Source organism: Phalacrocorax carbo, chromosome 5 (assembly GCF_963921805.1).
Source record: "Phalacrocorax carbo chromosome 5, bPhaCar2.1, whole genome shotgun sequence".
NCBI lineage: Eukaryota > Metazoa > Chordata > Aves > Suliformes > Phalacrocoracidae > Phalacrocorax > Phalacrocorax carbo.
The window spans coordinates 63,312,153-63,337,382 of NC_087517.1; the positions used below are offsets into that span (position 1 = coordinate 63,312,153).

A 25,230-nucleotide genomic window follows, 5' to 3' on the forward strand; every position below is an offset into this window, starting at 1 on the left:
AAAGCAATCTGAGAAAGCTTTATACTCTGAAGATTATTTGAGTAGTCTTACCCAGAAATAAAGGGTCTGTTTTGTCAGGTCATATTTGCACACACAGCTTTTCAAACCAGTAAGTATAAACAATATGAATTAATTTAACATTTGGAAAAGAATGAAAAGATTTCTTATATGACAGAAGCAGATTTTGCTTTGTCATTCTTTCTTAGGCTCTGTATTATCAGAGAGCTCCAAGCAGGTGTAAGCTTTGGTAAAGGTCAACACAGTAACAGGCATCTTGTGTGACGTTTGACTAGCATTACTGGTCTATTAACAGCATAGCTTTCTAACAAACAATACATGACGTTTTAAATACCTCTTGAATTTTTTATCTCCTATATATCCAATATCGCATTGGTTAATCTCAGAGAAAGAGTTTAACAGCTTCAATGAATTAAAAATCGGAAAATGCTTCACAAAACCAAAATGCTTTGGTTAGGAGATAGCGGCAGCCATGTACGTGAAAACAAGAAAATCTAAGAAAAAAAATAATCTCTGCCTATACATGCTTTGCTAAAAGTCTCTTGACACAAATAAAAGGATCCTCCCCAACATATGGAGGAGTTGCTGTGCCCTTCCGGGGATGGTCTGTAGCTATGTTCACCTCAGGCACGCCAAGGAGAGGTGAATTGTCAAATGCAATTTCAATCATTGGGTGGTTTGGTTGAGGCAGATTAGTTGTACGCAATCATGATAGATAGTTTATCCCAACCCCAAACTGCCGCTTGGGAAATCCTGCACGCAAACGAACAGAAACTCAGTCATTATTAATGTCAAGAAGGTACACAGAGGCAAAATTTGGTTGGCAGCCAGGCAAGATGAATCAAGGCGAAAAAGTGACCAATTGCATGTTCAAAATGGAAACTGATAGGCATGTTGTAGTTTGGAAAGATTTTAAACACCAGAAAAAGTCATACATTATTAATTACTCAGGGATAAATATTTAAAAAGTCTTTCTCTATGGAGAAATAAAATTTTTTAAAGTCAATGTAAACTACATGTATAGTGTCCTAATTTTAAGCTTCTTTATCCCAGAAGCTTCACTATGGCTGTTCACAATACTTCTTATTATATAACTTTAAATAGTCCTGTTCAGTAGAAACATTGAAATAAAAAATTATCCACCAAATAAACATTTTTAAAACAAATAAAAGGTATATTAGTTTTGCTGAATTATTTTTAAACAAAGCAACCATTGGCACCCCTCACAGTGGAGTATAACGGTGATATTTATCAACTTTACCTTTTCAAAGATACCTAAATGTTTAACGAACAAACCAGTAAAATCCACCTGTGTGAGCAATCACCATCCTTGGTTCTCTAATAAATAGCAAAAATTGCTAAAAGAGAATGTCCTCAAGTTTCATTGCCTGAAGTGATATGCTCTGACAAATCTAACAGCTCTTTCTGTGTCATTCCTAATGCACTTGTCACTCAGTATTATCCATCCTCATTAATGACAATGGGAAAGTTTATCTTGGGAACACGTTTTAAATCATCCACTCTTTACAATGGGACCATGAAATCTCTTACAAAACATGAGGCGGGAACTACTCTGACAACAAAACCCCTTCCTGGCAGCTTTACTCTTAATTCCTGTCCAAGGAATAATGTGTTTATCATACAACCATACGGAACAATATATTAGATGAAACTTGAAACAAGAAAAGCTGGTTTGATTTTTCAAGATAGGAAATAATTTTACAATATTTTTATTATGCTGAGAACAGTAAATCATTTAGGAATGTAATGTTGTACAGAACCATACTTCTTTTAGGAAGAAAAAAGCTTAAAAAATACTCATAAAGTAGTTTGAATATCCATTAACTAAAGACTTCTTAGAAACAGCAATACTTCTCTCAATAAAAATGATCTCTGACCATATCTGGCTTTGTACAAATTCTGCTTTATATATAAATATTTTTACCAGATGTCTACACTGTACATATAACAATACTCCAGCTATGTCTAATTTTGTCCAGTAAATACTCTGTTTTGATTATCAGTTCTGAAAACTGATAGCCTCCTACGTCAATGATATGCACTTGCAACTGATGGAATGCAACTACTCACTTGACTTTGGATGCTCTAGTGTAAAAACTGCAACATCGATCACTTCTGTTTTCATAATCTCATCCGTAACACCACCACCAACCTTCCATAAAAGCAGCAGTTAACATAAGTTACCTTCAAACACATCTTCTCTTACTGAAAAACATCTTCTCTTACTGCACTTCCAATAAAACCTAATCCTTTGGATCAATTTGTAAAGTAACAATGTAATTTTAAAACACAAACTCGAGAAACAAAAAATTATGAAAAACAAATAAAGGCTGCAAGAAAGTATTCCAGGTCCATGTGTTTGTGTGATCACAAACAACTCCTAAACTGAATGTCCAGAATAAAATTGTGCTAAAGGATGCAAATACACACTGTGGTGAGGATGAGCAACACAGGAGAAGCAAAAGTAGAAGAGACCATGGTAGATGTATAAATTTTAGTTCAGACTACACACGGAAAATGTGCTTCTTATATAAGGATATAAGCAATTCACGGAAAAAAATCCTTTTAGTGTAACTGTTCTACCTATGGGCCTAACTCTGCAAACACAGCAAAAATCTTCCTTGGTAGGTTTAGGGGTGCTTCAGTAACCTGAAATCTAATTCTCATGGCTTTTTGAAAGACAGAATGCCCTTCCCAGATGAGGAAAAAGCCAACACAGATGCAAGTCTACCTCAAAACTGTGTCTTTTCCATACTGTAACTGTGGTCCTGAAAGTTTGTCAACTAGCCCATGTTTTCATATGGGAGACAGAACAAAACCAAGCCAGTTCTTCCTTCACTGTTTCCCCAGGTTTTCAAAAAACCAAAACATAACAAAACACAATTTTTCAGACTAATGCTCAAGATTTTAGCAGGCAGTAGTGATTTTTCTTCTTACTCTGCAAAGAATCCCTTTGTTAAAAGAAAAATTATAAATAATGTGGCTTTTTATTTAACTGATGAGAAATTAAATACCTCATTATTGTTTTTTTTTTATCAAAATGTAAAGGAAACCTAAAAAGAATGAAACCTAAGCAGGACACTAATAAAAATAAAGCAAATATATGTTACTGTCTAGATATTTTAAAACAGCTATTTTAATGCTAGGAATACAAAAATAAAACTTAACCTAATAAAGATGATAATAATTTACAAAACGCCTCTTTATGGAAACAAAATGTGAATTCCATTTAACTACAGCTCTTCAAAGCACCAGGAATCTCCTGTTAGTTACTTACTGAAATATCTGCACACGTTCAATATTTATGCTGTCTTTCTCTCCATCCATTTTTAAACAGAATTAAAGGAGTAGCTAAAACTCTGCCAATAAAATGACAGCAAGGCTATTTTTAGTCTAGATGATGTAGACCAAGCACAAACAGCCCATGGCTATGCTACTGTTGAGGATCAGATCTAAATACAAATATTAGATTTCCTTCTTAATAATTCCTTATTTTAAAAGCAACAAGGATTACAAATTAAGTACTGGTTTGCATCTCTTAATAAACACTCATCCTAGAAGTAGAACCATTTTTCCCTATATTACAGCACCAAAAGCTCATATAACCCCTGTCACACTACTCTGGTAGCAAAAGGGTTGTGAAAGGGCATTTGAGGCAGCAGAGGAAACCTGTAATCCGCTCAGAATTACAAACCCTTATACTAAAAGGTGAGAAGTACTGATTAAGAATATATTATGTTGTCTCAGGGACTTTAGATTGCAGACCTGAGACATAACTGACTCAAGAGACTACAGTGTTTATTGATTAAGCAACACATTACTAAAACCCTAACAAATCAATGAGACAAGAGATGCAACCAATGGATAACAAACACCAGATAATAAAGTGCTGAAAATAAAACGTGGCTCAGTTAGTAACATATGGCAGCTCAAGTGGCTGAGGGATGTGCTTATTCTATACATCTCACATACTGTATATCAGGATAGCTACGAGCAGACTCTCCTTGGTCAGTCCCGAGAGTGTAGCTTCACCACACCCTACTTGATTCCCAGTCTCAATCTGCAAGTGTGCACTGTGAATTCAGGACACCTATGTCTTTAGGCAACCAAAAATAACAGAACAAGGTCTTTCCCAGTTTAATCTTTTCCACTCTTACATGATACATGATTTAAAATAAGAAGTGGTGAATACTGTATTACATCGTCATATCCTTTTTTTATATCCCTATACTTTCCACCAACGTGCAGGTAACGATACAAACTTCAGGCTGCACATAGAAGCCCGTAAAAGCAAGAAATACCAGTGACACTCAGTACACAAGCAAAACTTTTCCTCTTGTTCTAACTGTGCTGGCTCACAAATAAAAGCAAGTAAGGGTGCATGTTGAAAAACTATACTGGAACACTGTAATTGTTGACTGAGAGCAGTGGAAAGCAATCACCGTTGTTAAAGTTTCTCTGCCACTCACAGACCCCAAGCCTCTGCCGACTGCACAGTTCTTAACTTCTCTAGCTGGAGAGCCTGGAGCCAACCCAATGACCCAAGGCAGGTCCCTGTATAGCTATTATCCAAACATGTGAAACGTTTTGTTTACAAATACACCGTTAAGGTTCTATTCAAACCCCCAGTAGATATTCTGGGTATATCACGGAGACTTCAGAAGTCCCATCAAGACTCAGCTGCCACAGCCAAGTCGTCCACCTCAAACGTTCATATGCAAGTCACACAAAGCCTATCTTTTTCAGAACAAGTGAATGTACAGCTCCTTAGCAAAGATTACGAAAAATCTTAAAACTTTAAATATTAAGTAATCAGGTTATTTTAAGAATAGCAAGTACTGTTTTGGATGCAAGGTGAAACTGATTTCTCTTGCACAGCAATATTCACATCCTCCCACTTAAAAGTGATAAACTGTTCTTGATTCTTGTTCTCTGCTTTTACTTTTAAACATGACTCAGACATATTGCCCAAAGATTAGTGGTTTAATATGGAAAAAAGTAAGTCCCTGTGGTAACTGTTTTGTAAACGTATGAATTTTATGATCGTCAGAGTGAAAATTGTTCAGTAATTTTTGCTATAACAGACTAGAAGCAGGATAGAAGTTGAAGAGCCCATAGAGAGTATTTTCATAAGCTAAAAACCATAGGTCTCTCAAACCTTAAATACATGAAATGAGGCATTTGAAGTGAATTATTTTCAGCGAGCACTACCAGCTGTTTTCTGAGAGTCAAGCAGTCTATGTCTGGTATAAGATGGCACCCAAATTCACTTTATTTATTTATACATTTATGGACATCTATACAAAGCTTTGGTCATTGTACACTATGCAATTACTGCTCACTTTCTTCGGAAGGAAGGAATGAGAAAAGAGGGAGCTGAACTGTTACTTGGTAATGCCATTCAAATTCAAGCTATTATTCTGAAGGGAGTTAATATTATGTTAATGTTAAGATGGCCAGAAATAGCCCTTTAAATGCAGTAAATAATATTTTTCTTCTTGGAGACAGTCTTACTTGGTATTTCAAAAACTGTTGGGTTTTAACATGCAATGAGATATTTTAAATTGTATTATGCATGACAACAGAATCCTCTGAAAACTGTATGTAATACAACCAAGAAAAAGCAAATTAAAAAAAATAACAAAACAAAAAACATGAAACTAAAACAACTATGAGAAAGAGAGCAATAAAGATGGCATGGCCAAAATCTAAGTTTATTTATGCCTTAGGCACTGTAGTGAGCCATTTTGCATATGACAATCTACTTTTTGCACACTCCTCTTGTCCAGGGATATATAAAAAAAAATGTACTCGGGAATTCAGTCACAAATAATACCCCATAATTTGGGCAAAGAAGAAAGTAGTATTTGCACGGCAGTTATAGAACAGCTTTTTCTTCACCTACAGTACTTTGCAGTCTATGTATATTTTTATCTCCTGTCTCTTTCCCTCAATAAAAATAAAATTAAAAAATGTTCCTGTATGTTAAGAGTTAAGTAAAGGGCATATTCTTTGTGAATCAGTAAAAGAAATAGATCAGCAAAATGGTACCGAACAGTTTTTGCAGAGGTGAAAAATTTAAAGAAACCATATCTTTGTGGTTTCCTGACACATTTATGTTCATCCAAAATCACTAATATTTCCGTAAGTCTGGAAATGTTAACCCTTAATTTTGAATTTGCAAAATTACAATAAAACATTTTGGAATTTGTTTGATTAAGCATGTCACTCATCATAGCAAACATTTGGCAACATCGCTCTGTTTTCCTACCAAATGACATTGTAACCCTTTACAAGTTTTTGGAAGCTTACAGTTTCTTAGTTTACAGAGTACTCCGAATCACTTACTACCCAAAGATCGATAATCAAAAGTATAACAAACAGGACTGAGAGAAGAAGATCCAAACGGATGCCCACCTTCCCTGTGGAGATGCAAAGTCATCCTATTCCCAACTTTTCAGTAACAGCCCTGAACTCCAATGTATTTCAGTAAGGTGCATGTAGGATACAGGCCTGTGGTTGAGGAAATGTGACTTCCTACAAGCTTTCATTTTTCTTTTCCTGCATTTACAGATATATATAAAATTCAGAGATCTGTTTTACTGTGTACCAGCATGACTGAATTCACTATTATTTGAAAGTGAGAACATTATACAATTATGAAATATCGTATTTTATTAAAATCTGGTGGTATTTTAAAGAGCATTTAATGGAGGTGGCACTCAGCTCCTGCTTAGAACTGCTATGAGTATGGTGCTTAACTCTTTTTGCTTCTTAATAACTCACCATCAACACCTTTCTAACTTAGACCCACAGACCTTTGTCTAAAAAGCACTACTGCTTCAGTGAAAAATATAATCCTCGTAGATAAAGAGTTTTTTAATCTTTACTGACCAACATTTTAATGAAAGATCTCTTTAGCCTACCTGTCTTCTAATACTAAGAAAGGGGGAATATGTCAACTACTTTATTTGTCTGGCAAATACAAGATAAGTTGACCCATTTATTTACAGGCTGAACAAGGCCAATCCATTTCATGCTGCAGCACTAACCCTTAACACAGATCCTGTGAATGAGCAGTCCATTACAATATGTACAAGTGACCTTTAATTGCATTAATGGCTTTGTTGCATCTTCTTCCATTGCGACAACACAATTATGGTATAAATATTTCTAAACAACATAATTATTTGTTTAAATAAAAATATATATGAGTTCTGTTTACTGATGAGGAACTGCAGATGCACTGTATTATAGGTGTTAAAGTTTTGAGAAATTGAGTGCAGCCCTCATGTTATACTTGTATAATGTCAAACAACCCATAAGACAAAATTAATTATGAAATAAATTTCAGGACACTATAAATCTTCATATGCAATCTAGAAGTTAATGGTATCCTGTATTCATCTTCAGAACATCAAAATAATTTACATTATTCAGTATTACACAATAAAAAGGGGATATTTCAAATTAAATTTTTCCACACCACATGTTCACAAGATACAAGTGTTGTGAAATTCCATATACTGCATAAAACTTACTACTTGATTTCAGTTCTACATACCATTAGCATTCAGAGGCTTTCTTCCCTTTAAATTGGAGCATTCCGAGTATTGTTTTACCTCAAGTTATTGTAATTTAAAAATATCTCCCAAACTTTGTCTAAATTGTACTGTCACAATTTTAAACACGTTTATTTATTCAAAATTGTTTGAAAGAATGTAATGCATTTTTGACAGGCAGTCTTTTACAATATTGAAATCAAATCCTTGATTTCATCAAACCCTTCATATTCTGTGCCTTATTCCTGGAAGGCTCATGCCAAAATGATTTAGTTTGATTTTCTTTAACAATGGTAGGTTGGCTTGACAGCATCTGACAAAACAATTCAGTGAAGTACACCATACCAGGTAAAGAGAACCTGAACTGGCTACTAGATGAAATAATGCAGAATGGAGCTTGGAATTATAACAGAATCAGTTTTGCAGGAGAATCTTTTTGCAGTATTATTAATTTTAGATTAAGAAAAATGCTATGGTGTAATAATTACTATCATTTGATCTATGTTTAAATAAGCCAGTGGTAATGTCTTTACTAACATCACAGGGAAAATGGACAGGAAAATCAATGCAATGGTGGTTTGACTGGCATAAATTTCAGCTGAATTTTATTACAATGTTTTACTTCTCTCAGTTAGAAAGTTTAATTTTATATGCAGAGTTCCCTGCATTTGAGTCTCTGAGCTGAAGTGGAGCATACGGTACTACAGTTTGCCAGGTATGATGCTATCTGCTCAAGGAAGGCTAAGGAGAAAGAGAAGTTTTCCATGTAAGCCCCAGGGATAACTGTTCTCAAATACATGGGGATGAGAGGCCCCAAAGATTTCATTACATCAGAAAATTAAAGAAATACACTTTCTGTAACACTTCAGAGAAGTTCTGTGTCATCTTTTAACCAGGACTACCTGTAAAGTTTCATCCATGCTGCAGGCACTGGGCAGCCAGGCAGTCACAACTGTGTTACCCTCTGGCTTGGTAAAAGCTGGTTCCACTCTGAAGTTGTAAGGCTCTAGCATGGGGTCAAGTCTTGTAATGTCACCAGTGCACGATCCTAAATTAAAGAGTTGCTTTTATCTATATACGAGGGTATATTGACTGAGTTCCCAGTATTACAACATGTACCATGTAGTTCATATTTGCTTTAGTGTTACATTGTGTGAACTTTATCTCAACAAACAAGTTCTTTCCGTATTTTACTGACCGACTGCTATAGAACTATCACCTTACTTAAATGTCTAATAAACCAATGTTTTGCCTTTTGTCAGCTCTCAAGCTCACAGATTCTTTTTGTTAAAATATTTCCTAAAACAGTTCCTTAATTCAAATGTGTTTGCTTAGTTACAAAATTACTCCACTTTACATCATTTCAACATCAGTGAAATATAAGCAGGATTAGGGTGAGTCATTAATCAAGGCTGCTTCAAATTTTCTTGGAAGAAGCCTATAAGAAGCGATGCTATTAGAGGTACAGTGGGCACTTTCTAATTCTCACTCATACAGAGGTTGGTACGGCACATGTGTGTATTTTAAATATATGCTGATCCCATATGTACTGGTGACAGGGTTGATTTGTTCCTCCAGAAGGAAAAGCTTACAAATAACCCTAAACCATTATGTCCATACCTGTTCTCGATGCATTTAATGAAAAATCAAAATACGTTTCCGAAAGCACAGTTCTGGCACTCATTGACATCATCTCTTGAGTCACTCAGGACTAAATTTGTGCTATGCTAATACCACACTGAAGCACTGCAGATATCAGTTCTGACTTGATCTAACCCACCTCTTTTAATAAATAATCTACAGCAGTGGCTAATTGCACTTCTCCTTTGCAAATAAGAAATTTACCACAGTGTAATCTGTATAAAATAAGCAATGAAAAGGGACAGAATAATAAAAAAGAGAACGTAGAAATACAGAGATTTTAGATGGAAGCTATCTAAGACATATTTCCTGGTTTAAATTGCCAAATTCACCATCTTAAAAGAAAAAAAGTTTTAAGTCTTCTTCCAAATACCAATGCTGGACACATAACATACACATGAATAGCTGGAGTGACAATTAAATCTTGCTTGTTTTGCAATCATTAATTTTCCTACAGTCCTTTATTGATAGATGAAGAAAGGACATTATTTTAATGCATTTGGAGACATACATTTATTTTTAATTCTATATAGACTCAATTCCTGGTTTTTATGATTATGTTTCCTTTCAAAGACATAACCTTTTACTCTGGCATTACCACTAGGAAAAATGCACTGCAGAGTGCTCCATAGTACCACATTGTATCTGCCTGCCACTGAGAAACCAGCAACTTGCCTGCCCCAGGACTCCTCTGATTGTGACCTTCTTCTCCTTCTGTTAGGAAACACCTCTCCAGAAAGAACCTCCTGGACTCATACATTAAGCTCTGGAATCTAACTTACTTTTGCTGTGTGGCAATTCTTTATATAGGATACACCACTTGGCTTCAAACTGAGCTGTCTTTTAAAGTTTTTTATTCTGTTTTGCACAGGTGTTATACAGCCATTAAAAAGAAAATCATATTAGCTGGCTGTTAACTGTGTATTGATCAAAACAAAAAAAAATTCCCAACAACTATCTATTAGACAAACTGTATTATAGAACTTGTAGGAAAAAGCTTATTCTCTGGACTGTTACCTGAAGACTTAAAAAATCAGCAGTAATGCAAAACTAGGGAATTTGAAAAATCCCTCACAAACTTTCCTACATGCAAAAATTTATCTAAATTTATCAAAAGTTTTAACTTTAAATCCATAATTTCAGAGGTTTATGTTGACCAGACAGTAACAAAGGGAGTTAATCAAATATGAATCTTCTCCAACTGTCTTGTCAAACCAGGTAATGATGTCCTGCCAGCCAAACTCAGAGGGAACATGTGAAACAAATACAAAAGTAAACAGGCCTTAAGCTGCCCAAGGGAAAGTCAGCAAGATGGCAATTTCAATCATTTGGAATAATACTAAAGCAGCCTTAGGCTTTTCTCAGAATGGAAACATGTCACTGTTACCGCAATATTTCAACAAATCAGACTGCAAAAGAAAGGAACACTTATGTAATCGCAGCTGTGGAACAGCGCTTTCCTCAATGGAGAGGTGGAAAATAATTAAGAAGAAATTCCCTTTTTGCAAGTAATTATAAATGTACTTAAATAACAAAGACAAACAAAGTTTCCTTAGAAATTTTGAGGAGTGAAAAAATCAAATTTAGGCACAGATTCCTTTAGTTTTGATACAGGAGGCTTTGGGACAGCAAAGATAAAGTTCTATCAAATAAAACTATGAACACAAATTTCCTACAAAATTTATCAAATGTTGATAAAAGTTATATTCAGAGCTACAAACAAAGCAAAAAGTACTTCAAGAATAACTCCGCTGAAAAGTTTCATTAAGATGAAGGTGTTGTCATATCATTTAACTGAGAAATCAAAAAATATTTCAAATATTTGGGGAACTTACCTAATCAGTAAACTTTCAGTATGTGTCTAGTCATGTAGCCATCTTTTAGTCAATCATCAGAAAATCAAAGGCAAATTGGCATGACTCAACCCAAACTTTAATACCGCATGATTGTGTCGTGTAAGCTTGTTTTGTGCGAGGGCTGCTGTGGTTTTAGCAGAGAGATTAACGACCGGACCTAAGCTGGCCTCCAAACCTTGCCCTGCTGATGCCTCAAGCCCTTTGAAGTCTGACCATCATACCTGGCAAAACAACAGTGGGAACTAGGCTGGTGTCAGATCTAATCAAGTTTCCTGCCTCAGCATAGCTAACTATGGGGTACACTAATTGGCCCAATTGCGGATTATACCTTTTGCTACAGATTCAAGACAATAATTTAGTCAAATGATGGTTTTTATCTCCTTCTAATTAAGATTCCAAAGAGGGAAGAAATAGGATTAGACAGGCTAACTTCAAAATTGTGTCCTTTAAAGTGGTATGCACATAAGATAGATCTCTGATAATATTGCATATAATAATACATTACTAGTAACTAACATGTGAAGATTTGGGAAAGCTTGATGTAGCTACTGCACCTTTTAGCATAAACACGTAAGTTTTCCTGGAAAGGGTTTACCTCATAATTCACAAATGGAAAATGAACACTCATAAATATTCACTAAAAAACATTTTCAACCTGAATTTAAAAAAAAAATCCCGTTAGAACACATTTCAGTCAATCTTATTTTGATGAAGAAGATACAGGAAAAACTGAAACAGTTAAATGACTCTGCAGACTATAAAGAGGTGGAGTCCCTCCCACAAAACTGCAATCCGATAAAACGGATGTGACATTTAAGGTTTTTTTACTGATGAGGGCTAAACCATAAAGAGTTATTTCACTGGTGAGCAATCCGGAGATGAGAAAACCCATGTCCCATGCCCTTATTTTAAACTGTAAGAAAGAATAGTCTAGTAATGAAAACCCATAAATCATAGGTTGCGTATGTCTAACTTTTCTTAGCTAATTTCCTTTTAAAGTTGCATTTCAAGTAGAAGTCAGTACTTTTACCCTCAACAGCGTACAGCACTAAGCAGAAGCTTTCAAAAAACTGTAACGTACTCAAAATATATTTTCATTTCACATTTAAGCTATGTACTAAAGAAGTCATAAACTTTGTTGTACTTCGTAAAAAGCACACGGTTGCTTGTAATGCACACTGTTGTGCTGCTTTATGTTTTCACCACCAGAACCAAACCTGACGGCTGACTCATCACATTCTAACCTCAGAAACCCATTTTAGAAGACTGTATTCACATCCCTTCTTAATTCAATTTTGCCTTGCTCGCGTTTTCTTATGGACCTCATTGCTCTAGTCAGCCTTGCCTCCCCTAATAGTATGAGGAAGAAAAACATATGCATTATAGATTAGTGAAATGTTTACAGGAAGATCACAGTAGGACAGTGATCTAACATGTTCAAAAAGGGCTAGTTTGTGTCAGTTCAGCTTATAGAAAGCGTATCTCTAACAAAACCTGAAGTTTTTCAAAAGGTGCTGCAGCTGAGCAATGAAGGGAGAATTAATACAAGTGGGTCATCTACACATGTCTAGGGCAACAGGTTGTTTCAAAAGTTCCACTACACCCCTGTTTCCAATGCTTCTGCCCCATGGCTAATTCAATTCTTTTTACAGAGCCTCCTGCTAAGTTTTTTTTTTTTTTCCTTCCAAATTACATTACAGATGAGAATCCCAAATAAGGCTGACAGAAAAAAATTATATTCTGGGTCAGGACTTATAGTGAGGAAAAAACCCCAAATCTCCCAATATACAGCTATAATAAATGAGAATTTACTATGCTGTGAAATGAGGGTGCACGCTTCTCTGCACTTCTGAAAACAGTAAGAACATTTGTATTTTAAAAGCGCACAGTCTATTAAGGTTTTTGTTTCTCATGTACTGCTCAAAAGCAGTTGTTAAAATGGTTTAATACCTCACAATGCCTGGTTTCACCAACTGCATTCTCTAGAAAGTGAGAAACATTGTAAAGGAATGTCCTTAGGAAAAAAGCCCTCCTTCACGTATTTGCCTTTAAGTGGCTTCTGAAGAGGATACCTCTAGTTGAGAAACTTCTAGCACTCATGCAGAGATGACCTGTATGAAGAACTGGCTGCCTGATTAACTATTAACTACTCTCAATAGGATTAGATAATTAAAGACATTGATGACCATTAATTAGGAGGAGGGCACCTTAATTTGTCACTTGATAGGGCCCTTTCAATGATTTATAGGTTAGGGCTACTTGCAATTGTGAAGGGGAGGGGGCAGTGAAGAGAGAGAACCCTTAAGTTACCTTATCAAGTGGCCAGCTAAAAAGGGCAGAGGGTCAAATAAGGGCCAAAGTGGTCACTTAAGGGTGAAGTCCCAAACACCAAAGCAGTGCCAAGCCACATTGACCATCATTTGGTGATGGAGTAAAAAATATGCTAATTTATTGGTGGCAATTCTCTCTTTTTATGGTTTCAAGCAGTTAAGACAAGTGGCCTGCTTAAGAGCTTTTCATTTGAAAAGAGATTAAACAAAATGGTTTGTCAGGGATGCTTGGCTGTTTTATGTCTTTGTTAAAAAAAAAAATTTGCACAGACTGTACCGACGACTATCACATCACCCTGAAAGCCATCTTCCATCTCCAAGCATTACTTGGTTAATAAATACATCAGCTCTAATTGCTTAATAGTGCTATGTTCATTTGCTCTTTAGCAAGATTAAAATGAAATACATCTTTTGTATTACTGCCTTCTATCAGGACTGTCTGCATAAAGGTCACAGAAAAAAGTTTAAATTTAGTAGGAAATTTACTTAAGGACATTAGTGTAAATGATACTGTGTTTAAAATGACATAAAAGAGCGAAAGGTGATTTCAGTAATGCAAAGAAAATGGTTTCTGAATACTGATAAGGACACTTATCCCTCATACCACACACAATTTTAGGCAGCATTATACATTAAAATCCCTCTACTGGGGTAATAACATGTAGCTACTTTCCCACCCACTAACACAAGTAAGAGCAAGTCATTAACATTTAATTAAATATGCTCCTGACATCCTTAGAAACATGTCACGCTTTGTTATTGAAGGTTGTGGCCTACTTTCTATGTACATTTTAAACCAAAATAAACTATTTATAACGGACCGACTTAGTGTAGCAAATGAGACATTTTTAATTAGAAGGCATACTACAGTATTTCATAAAACCGTTCTGAACAGCAAAAGCAGAATGAAATGAGTTTTTACAACATCTGATGCATATTTTATGCATTTCACAAAATGAAACATAAGAGATGGGATTAGCTCCACCTTTTGGGTTCTAAATAGTGAAACAAAATTGTTTCTCTTACCTCAATGGTGAACAGCTTCCTTTTTAATCTAAAAGCAAGGTCCTTCGTGTCTGACACATCACAGATCAAGCTGTTAAGCCGAGGAATCTGATGTACATGAACCAAACCTTGTGGAAAAAAAGAGTAAAGGAGGGGAAAAAATTAAGAAAATGCTGTCATCCAGATGCATAAATTAGAGTCTTACAGAAGAATTCTGTATATTTACACACACTCATCCTCCCCTTTTTAAACTGGAGCTTACTACCAGGAGCAATGAAGCAAACGGTGCGATTATACTCAAGTAATCAAGCAGAATAAGATAAACAGAAATCCTTGTGCGAGGAAAACTAATTGCACTTTGGTACAGAAGTACAGATGTAAAGAGGGATCTTAATACTTGTCAAAACTACAGCCGGTTTGTGTGTGATTTTCTCTTGTATTTACAGTAAGCAAATATGGCTATCACCTTGCATGCTGCCCACGGCACCACTGAGTGATCTTTATTTTATTAAATGCACCAGTAAGCAGCCAGCAAAACAGGGCTTATGGGTTACTGATAACCACTGAAGCTCTAATGAGTAGTACTTCGTTTTGCACTCTGAATATGACTTTAGAAAAGTTTCTGGAAAATACCAATTTAGATCACGCTTTTTGATAAATTTTAACCCCTATGCCATCCTAGGAGAAAGACGTTTTCTTCATGCAGGAGGCTCCTATAGCTGTTCAGATGTTTTTAACAGTACTAGGTGCACTGCAAGCTCTGCATGCTGTCAGCTGCAGCTCAAGCTGATTTTTTCTGACAAGGACGCTGGATGGTTTTTTGTGCAGCCTAATATAGTTTCTGAACAACCTAAGGGTGATTTCTACATCTGAAAACAAGGAAAATTCTACAGGGCTTCTCAATTACTGGCCTATATTTGCTATTCATAAAGCCAGGGTCTAAATGGAAATACTGAACATTTAGAAAAGACATCTCATTGAAAATGGCAGATGTGAGAAAAACCCCAAACAGTAAAACCCCAATTTAAAATAAGGCAAGTATTTTTTCAGGGTTTTATTTATTTTTTTTAAAGAAAGAATAAGGGAATAAAGTTTCCTAAAATCAAAATACTTTAAAAAGCATAATTTTTATTGGTACTAATTAAAACAATTCTCAATATTAGAAAAATATTTTTACATTTTTAAACCTTCTAACCCTGCCTCCAGTCCAGCGACATATAAAAGTTATTTGTTTGGCTTTTGAGTTCAAAATATAATTATTATCTATACAAACAGCAGGTATAACATGGGGTTGCTCATACACAGTATTCTAAAAAATTAAGGACCATCTATATAATTCTTTTGTTATTTTATTGACTTTTCAACCATTTAAATTTGCAGGCAGCTTAATAAAATTATTAATGCAGGATTCATTAAATAATGCAATACTTTAATCAAACTTCTCACGAGTAATGTCAAAATCTCCTGTCATCTGCAGTAAATTAATCATCTTAAAATATATTCTTAAGCAAAAAAATTCCACAAAGTTAAAACTGTTAAAAATACCTGTTTTTAGAATGTTAAATTAAGGTTGCCTAAACCTCAAAAGCTATATATATTGGCATATAATTTTTATTAAGAAAGTACAAACATGATTTAGCATACATTTTTACAGGAAACCAGTGAATAACTGCTAAAACACACATTGTCGTAAAGGATCTCTTCAGTACTGAGAAAAGGAGTATCAAATTGACAGAATTATGTTAGCATAAACAAATGCCACATCACGATTATACAGTTGGAAAAATAATTAGGCAAATTATTCCAGCTTTTGTTCAGGGTTTCTTTTTCATTCACCTTTTTCAGATAATGAAATGTGCACTATTTTCATAGTCAAAAAGATTTTTCTCTGATTTATTAATTACAGTCTGCATACACACAGTGGTGTCTCAGCACCATCTTTGCTTCTTTTCCTATATATTCTGCTGTGGAAAACACTGCCACATTCTCACATGTTTACCGCAGGTTTTCGGTAAGCAGTTTACTTTCAACTAAAGGTTTCCATGGAAGTACAGTAGTATCACAATAATAACAGCTGTAATTTACGCACGCTCAGAGCATCGCTCCGGATTAGCTAAAACTGTCTGTTATTCACTGCTTTGGCTATGCGTAACTTCTAATCTAGTCTTTTAAAATTTAAATAGTTCTGCTTCAACAGCTAACAAAATCTTTGGGCAACAAAATGCAAGATTAACGACCATTACACATTTTGAAGATAAATCACTTGAAAGGCTACATGTCCCTACCAAAATTAGTTTCATATTTTACATGTCACACAGATCCACATTAATTTCTTTAAATGCATAAGTGCTGTAACTTAAAGCTGAAAAATAGACCATTATTTTTAGACAAAGTTTATATAGCATATCATTTAGCAGTTTATTCACCTTAATATAATATATGATTTTCCGCGTTCTCTATTTAAAACTTGGCAGATCAAAAGTATTGATTTCATGACAAGTTCAGCTCGCTGGTCAGATGATTGCCAAGCCTCCTCTGCATGCGAATTCCCCAAAGCCTGCCTGTTGAGATGTACATCTGATTGAGCCATGCCTCAATAATACGGCTTGACAACATGCAAGGAGTTGCCATGTTTCCTTTGCAGCCTTAATGCACTTTACTGAAAATCTTCCTAACTCAAGACCAGTTAGCAAGGAGAAACATTTAAGAGGCATATTCTAAAATGAAATCAAATGCTACTTTATAGCAGATACCCAATTGGAGGGTAAGCCGCTAAGTGCCCTAGAAACACTCAGGGCAGACTTTTTGCATTGCTAAAGATGGAACTTACCGTGGTAATCCTTGTATAATGGATTGGTTTCTCTCTCAGAGCCAATAAATGATTCAAGACCAACTACCGTATCTGACAAGTTTGTTACACGTTCCATAATTGCTTTATTCTGTAAGACATGGAAACAAAATACACATCCTATGTGATGAAAAAGGTAATTAATGTTCATAGAGTAAGCCTTGGTCTTCTCAATGACAAACTGTGGGGAAAAAATAGGTCATCAATACTTAGAAATTACATTAGAGGGCTTTTTTCTTTAAAAAAAAAGACCTGAAATTTCTAGCTAAAGAAAATTTACACTTGACAAGGAGAAACCATAAAAGGGCTAACTCAGCACTAAATTAATATTTTCCTAAATCTTCATAACATAAGCATTTGCTTGCATCAGAGATATTTACACGCTATGTGGCAGTTAAGCACCTCTTCTTGAATTCTATGATGAGTCAGATGCCCAGATTTTGTCTGTGTTCTGAAAATGTTGTTTTTTAATACACTTAGGCATATCACCTTTAATATTTTGAACAAGCACAAGCCACACAATTATTTATTTTGGTCATCAGTCAAACATGAAAAACCAAAACATTTTCTCCAGTATTTTTCTTTCTAAAAGTTCTACTCTACACAACATATGAATCTAAAGCTTCAAGTTGCATTACTATTTCTCAGTGTATTTGTGATTTATAAGTGATGCCTTATGTCTTGTGCAACAATGTACTGTCATGTGCCTTAAATAAGCTGTTTTCTGCCTCGTTTTCTTTACCTAATTTTATGTAGCAGAAAGCAAAATTGAAAGGTCACAACAGAAATCTTCAGAGGTAACTCAGGAGAAAACGTTCTTAAATACTTCGATGATGTCAGTATTTAATGAGCAAAAAAAAGTCAAAACTGCTAAAAAGCAAAATATTTCCTTAAGATAAGAAGTAGTTATCTTAAAGGTGCCTGAGCAGCTGGTATACTCCTGTCCTTGATGGCTGTAGATGCTATACGCATCATACCTTCAAGGGTATTAAGACCAATCACCTCAGAACACCCATTCCGAGTATGAAGAGTTAGCTCTGTAGCTCCAAGTTATAGTTTTGCATTTTTATTAAAGCATGTTGTTCATTCCGTGCTTCTTTCATAAACATATGACCGACGCCTATTATGAAAGGTCAATCTAAACACTGGCGAACTATTTGATAATAACAATTTATGAAGTCATTAGGAGCAGAGAGAGACAAATATCCCTAGATATGTTAGAAAAGTCTATGCATTGTACTGACATGCAGGTTTGTTAAAATGGTGATCAATACACCAATTGCTTTCATGAACCCACATTTAATAACAGCATATCTCCCAGCCACAGAGAAGCCTATGAAGCAGACGTGAAAGGTGAACATTTCCTACTCCCGTCAAAGAATAATCTGAACTCTGTTTTTTGACTGCTACATAAAGAAACTTGTGGCCTGTCCTGTCCTGTCCAGCCCAATCTGCTCAGGTTACAAGGCCTAAATCCACCAATCCCACAGTACCTTTACACCCCCTCCCTTCCCCACCTTATGGGCCAGATGGCATTAAATCCTGGGGACTGGTGTCTTTTCAAAGCCTCTACTTGTGCACAGGCCAAAATGATCTATCCCCATGGAACCAGGGAACTTCAATTTTACCTACAAAGTCTAACGATGGATAACGATAAAATAGTGTTATACTACAGCATTTCCTTTCTGGGGAATGACATAAGTGATCTGAGGTAAAAGAACACTGCCTACACATCAATCCCTAAACTTCATTATTATATCAACCCCTGAAATATTAAAGCTGACTAGTAAATTATTTCCTCTTCTAGGAAGAGAGAGACAGTATATGATAGTTTAATGGAAAGTTTTGGCCACATTATTCTACAGGAGCAATCACATAAAGGTGGTGTAAATACAAATCTGAAGTAGCCAGTGACCTCTGTAAATCCACAGACCAGATATTACTGTATTGTGCCGGTTCTTTAGCAGGCTGCTGGATGTTACTTGTGTAAGCAAGAAATAAAAAATTGTTACATAAATAAATAAACACTGACAATTTCTGGAAGCTAACCTAAACTCCTGTATAGAAAAAATATTCTATCATTTGCTGTCCATTAATGTTTTTACTCCCTGCTTTTGATAACAATGGGTTACAAAAACTGGACAGAAAGATACTCAACCACCAGCAAGGTATCCTCGTCATTAAGAGTCTTGCAAATCATAAGAACAGCATCTTTCCTAATTGGTCTTAATTCTGGAAAGACTAAAGTGAGGGATAGCAATTCAATATTTGCCTGATGATATGTACTTCAACATGCTGGTTTCAGCTCTTCTTCTGAACAGGTTTGTTTTCTTAAACTGTGGTCTGTTTGCCTATGTTGATTTTGTTTTTGTTTTTAAAGTGTGTCAACATATTCTCCTGGCTTAATGCAGTGTATCTTGGGAAATATTTTGCACAGTGAATTGCCACACCAAATAGACATTTGCTTATGTGGCATTGTTACCATAGATCTGTATCTATCATGTATTTTCTAGTTTGCAGTGTTCAGCACATAATGCCCAATCAAAGCTGACGTCAGCACACAGATAGTTGTGATGTATGGCATACTGACATAAACACACAAATCATGTTGCCCCATCTGGGCTTGAAAATTTAACAGAGCTCCAGATCTTCCTCCAGCCCCATACAAATCTACCTCCTGCTTCTGGCATAAACTTGGCAGCTCTGGAGGTGAGCCAGGACATGGTTAGGAGGGAAGCCAGGAATGGGGAGATTCAGGGAAAGAGTTTGTTGGCAGCTAGAAGAGGTATTGTTTTAAATTACACTAAAAAATAAAAAACCCCAACCCAGTCCTGGAAAGTTTTCAGTCTTGCTAGATGTACTGCGGTTTTTCTAAATTAGTTAGTTCAGCCAAAATGTAATTATTCTAACAACATGGTAGCAACCCTGTTGTGCAGGCTGCGCTGGGCATCCATTCTATATCTTACTTTGTGCTTACTGCTTTAGACAGACATTTTCTTTTAAGCGTTAACTTGCAATATTTGGGCTCAACCAAAGTGTACTTCCAAAACAACGTCTCAACAAAATCCATGTAGCTCATTGGATATGTAAATGGGAACTATGCATATGTGTTTAACCAGCTTTTGGGAATGGCAATTATGGGAAAAGATTGCTTTTTCCTACTAATTTATTTGCAGCATCTACATAGCTTTGAGTAATTATTTGTGTGTGTTTAAAAATACTTAATTACAAATAAAGCAGTTCAAAATGTATAATCTTCTGTGTGTGAGTATAAAACATGGTATTCTACCAACACAAATATATGTATAGCCCATATGCTCAAACTTACATACTGAAATTAATACTGCATGTTTCCACTGGATTGAGTTCTTAATGTACCACAACTTTATCATTTCTACTATTAATCAAATCAATTTTAGTTCATCTGGCTTCTGTATTAGGAAAAAAATCTGTCTTTTCTACTCTGCTCTAATTTCTAGTTCTCCTCTGATTTCCTGTCAAAAATTTTCTAATGCTCAGAGATATGTCCTCCCATTTTTATTTTGTCAGTTTCTAAGGAAATTAAAAACCTCACAAAATCTATGTGATAAAAAAATTTAAATTCCCAGTCCTTGAGCTGCATTAAGAAAAGCCAAAGATTAGAAAATTTTCTTAGAACGGCTTCAACTTTTCTACATAGTACATATAAACAATCTCAAAATTTAGAAGGAAAATAAGAGACTCATGTTAAAGATCTATGATGAGATCTAACTAGCACTTGTATAAATACATTAAGCTCTTGAATCACATGGGCTTCCTGTATTTGAATTTGTATTCTGATCAATACATTAATGTAGTTTTAATACTGATTTATATATTGAATTGGAAATAAGGTATTTTAAGACTCTGTCTCTTTTCAAAGAGACAGTAGGCCTATATTTTAGTAAAGACCATATTTGACTTCGGTACCTTTACATACTGGTATTCTAATCCCATCACTGATTTTATTTTAAAACATTTAATTAAAGAGTTAATACCTTAAATCCTAAAATGGGTTTCATTCCCTAAAAACCTACTTACAAACAACTGTTAGCACTGGGTCAAAGCCCAGTTTAAATGGTGAGTTGCATACATGCTGTATGATAGCACAGAATTTAAAGATGAATTCATATACTCCCCCCAAGTCTGTGATGTTACCAACAGGTGAGCCCAGCGATCCTGACACTTCATTTGGAAGAAGATCTCAATAATAAACAACAAGCAGGCAACTTCATGTAATGTAATATGACACGAAGTTAAAGCAAATTTTGGGGCGTTAATTAAAAAAAAAAACCTCAAAAATTGGTTGTGCCTTTTTTTTGGTTTCTGTTACATTCTGTCGTAAAGGTGAAATAAGCTTAGTACTGTAACGTAGGCAGCCACATTGTACTATAATGAAACACTGGCTGGATATTCAATAGATGAAATAATTCTTGATATTTCCTGAGAGATTATCACACAATGATGTGGTAATGACTGCACAATATACTAATATTTACCACTTATCATTACTACTTAATCTCCAAAGGATTTTAAATTGAAAAGATAAATTATTAATATTAAGAAACATGACTTAAATATTTATCACCATTTGTTAGAAATTACTGCTCAGAAGATCACAGAATTACCCATACATTTATTTTTGGTAAAAAGAAGTTAGATTTTAGGCACTTGTTTTAGTTTTATAGAGAGATACAGTTTGTGCCCTTTGTCATTATTCACAAATCCCCAAAATAAAAGATTAATAACCACTCTGCCAAAAACTGTTATATCAGTAATTAACAAAGACAGTAAAGTATAAAATTCTATACTTATTCTGACTCCAAGTTGATTAGCACTGTTCTCAGTGCTTGCACACACTAAATCTACTAGCTGAACTTTGAGTTTTGGCTCTGACTTGAATGTACACTCAGACCACTGGAATATAAGATGAACAACAGTACATTAACAAATTTTGGTATGTAGAAATCTGTATCAATATTACAAGAAAACTGAATACAAGTGCGATGTCTTTGCTGGAAGAAAGATATTCTAGAAATATACTTCAAGGATTTTCTACAAACTACAATGCCTTCAGTGATGAGAAATCCATATTTAGGGATTCTGACTGATAAGGCATCTTCTTTTACCTTTGAAGAACTTTACTGACTATAATAGAACTTAAGTATAAATATCCATTCATATGGCTGAAATATCAGAAGCGTTGATTTTGGCTGATTTGTTTATATGTATACTATATTACATTAGCTAATTGCAACAGTATCTTTGAATAATTTTATACAAGTTACAGAAGCAAAGAAAGGCCACGTAGTGAAGACACGAGCAGGTGATTAGATGCAGTCGACTCGTAAAAATGGGAAGGAAGTAACGAAGCATCTGTTGGCCAGTATGTTAACATGATGTGTTAATTCCAGATTTTGGTTGTTTACTCTTAAAGTTTCTTTTAACAATGTTTTCCTGATAGTCTATATCAACTCAAGAGTCTTTCAACTGTGAAACTAGTTAGAACTAGTATTTTTGTTTCTTAAAAACTCAAAACATTTGAGCCATGGTTTCCTAATCTTACACCTAAACCACTGTCACTGCTATGAGAACTCTGCAATGTTATTATCAAATACATCAGATGAAGGTGGATGACATAGTACCCAATTAAAAAATGCAGGAAAAAATTTCAGGAAAAATAATCAGCCAGGAAATAAAAACTCAATATCACACACTAAAAAAAAAAATCTTTGGATTTTCACTGAAGATGAGTGGCCTGGCCTTGCCTATTACTTGAGCTATAAAATAATCTAGTATCAGCAAACCTTGGCACCTTACAAAATAAAAAGTATGTCTGTTTTGCCATTGGAGGGAAAACATAAAGGCCAACAGTGAAATGAGTGATGACTCAATATAGATAAAACAAGCAAGCCAATAACAGTTGCTGCTGAGGCCTACAAAAACAAAAGTGAGAACAAAGGCTATGTAGTTTAAATCAAACTTTCCATCTGTTGATCTCCAAGAGCCTTACAAAAGACAGGCAAGTGCTGCATTCCTCATTTACAAGTCATGTAACAAGCACAAAGATGTCATGTGAGTTGTCCGAAGTCAGAAGCCAGTAAACAGTGGGCTGGGAACTGAATTCAGCCTTTCACTGAAGCCCTGTCTACCCCCGTCTATTTGAGGCTTGGTGTAGGAGGCTGCATGTATGGCTTTGGGGTACCAGGAAAATATTTGGTGGTATCATGAAGATGACATGGGAGTCAAACCCCAGAATGCTGGGTGCTGAAAATCCCATTATTATCTGGCTGAAAGAGGTGACAGATGTACAGGGTATTAAAGGGCGACACTTTGAGCTCAATCCCTGTTCAGTGCTTTTAGCTTCTGACTACTTCCTTAGCATTCAGTAGCTGAAAGCAGAGGCTGCATGTGACTATGAAAGGTTCTGGGGCGCAGGACTCTTGCACGAGTCCTGCTGCAGTGTGTAGGTGAAATAAACCTGATCGAGACCTTCTCTTGTGAAGGGTGAGGAACAGGTAACAAATTAATACAAGATCCGGGCTGAGATGAGCCCAGCGTCTCCCTTGGACACTAGCTGGTCCTTATTTACGAGATTGTTTCATTGTTATGAAAGCATATATATGGAAATCTGTATGCTATTGTGTGTCTTTAACACAAAAATGAAATGACCATTTGAAAAGATTTGTTCACAAAATTAAAGACATACAGATGCAAAAGTAGACTGAAAGAATGAGAGACATATTACAAAAGAGCCATAATAAAAGTCCTGAAATTAATGTGTTTGAGACCAACCGGCTTCACGAAAATCCTATGACTCCATTAGGAATTACTCATTGTAAGAAAAAGCTTTAGGAGTTCCTTTTTTGCCATTTTGCCTGAAAAAAATGTCATTGCAGTTTGCTTGCCGATTTAGAAAGTCTAACAATTGCTGCAACTTTAATTCTTTAAACAGTGAACTGCGTTTTACTCACAGGTGACCAAAAAGATCCTCCACTATTATTTCAATTATTAGTACACAAATATCAAAAGGCATGTCTAACCGATGTTGGTAATCAAGTGGCAAGATTCTGAAATATTAAATCATTTAAAAAACTAATCCCTTATTCAGTATAAAATTATAGGCTGTCATCAGGAACAGGCTGGCAAAGCTGGGTCCAGATGGGAAACTGGCTGGGCCATAAGAAGAGGTAGGGTGGAAATGATGGGTAGGCTGGAAACGATGGGAACCTAAGGAAAGACATGACTGCTCCCTCTGCTGGCAAGGTTCTCACCTGCTTTAATTTTTAACTAATGAGTAGGCATTTCTTTAATTATTTAGGATCTAGCCAATAAATAATGCAGAATGTTCCTTCCTCAGTCTGTTGCTGTGTGTTTGCACATTTTTGAACTTATGGTGCCCTATTTCACTAGAATAATTTGCCATAGAATTAAGGCTCAGTTAGATATCTAATGGTAGAGTTACTGGCTTTATATTTTAATTGTTCATAAAACGAAAGGCAAGATTCAGCTACTTAACCTTCAAAATATTCTATTTTACAGTGCATATGCAATTTGTATTTAATTTACATATTTCATAATATTCCAATAAATTGCTCATCATATCTTACTCTAACAAGAACCCTTTTATGTTGCAGTAAGATATTATAAAATGAAACATTCTGCAACACAAACATACTAAATTATATGCCATACCAAAAAAGTCCCATTCTTCCATGAGTAAAATTCATGACCAGAGAATTCAGTGATAATATTTGTATTAAAACTCAATTAAAAGATGAAGATAAGTCATTCATTACTTGATTTGTGATATAAATTAATAGCTGCAGTAAGAACATTTAGAAAAAATCTGTTCTAGGATTTTGGCCTACAACCAGAAGCTCCCAGAACAGGAGGGATCAGCTTTTTTTGCCCACTGTTCTCATCTGAAT

The 25,230-nt window shown here is 35.3% G+C and overlaps 1 protein-coding gene across 2 annotated transcripts in view; it reads right to left on the reverse strand.

The window, feature by feature from the left end:
• Nucleotides 1-25,230, reverse strand: part of ELP4 (elongator acetyltransferase complex subunit 4) — a 155,628-nt gene that overhangs the window by 71,716 nt on the left and 58,682 nt on the right. For both annotated transcript variants that reach the window (XM_064452816.1, XM_064452817.1), the window contains exons 8-9: nt 17,264-17,372; nt 14,455-14,561 (exon numbers count right to left, since the gene is read on the reverse strand). In XM_064452816.1, the coding sequence (XP_064308886.1) occupies nt 14,455-14,561; nt 17,264-17,372 (216 nt within the window). The remainder of the gene's footprint in view (nt 1-14,454; nt 14,562-17,263; nt 17,373-25,230) is intronic.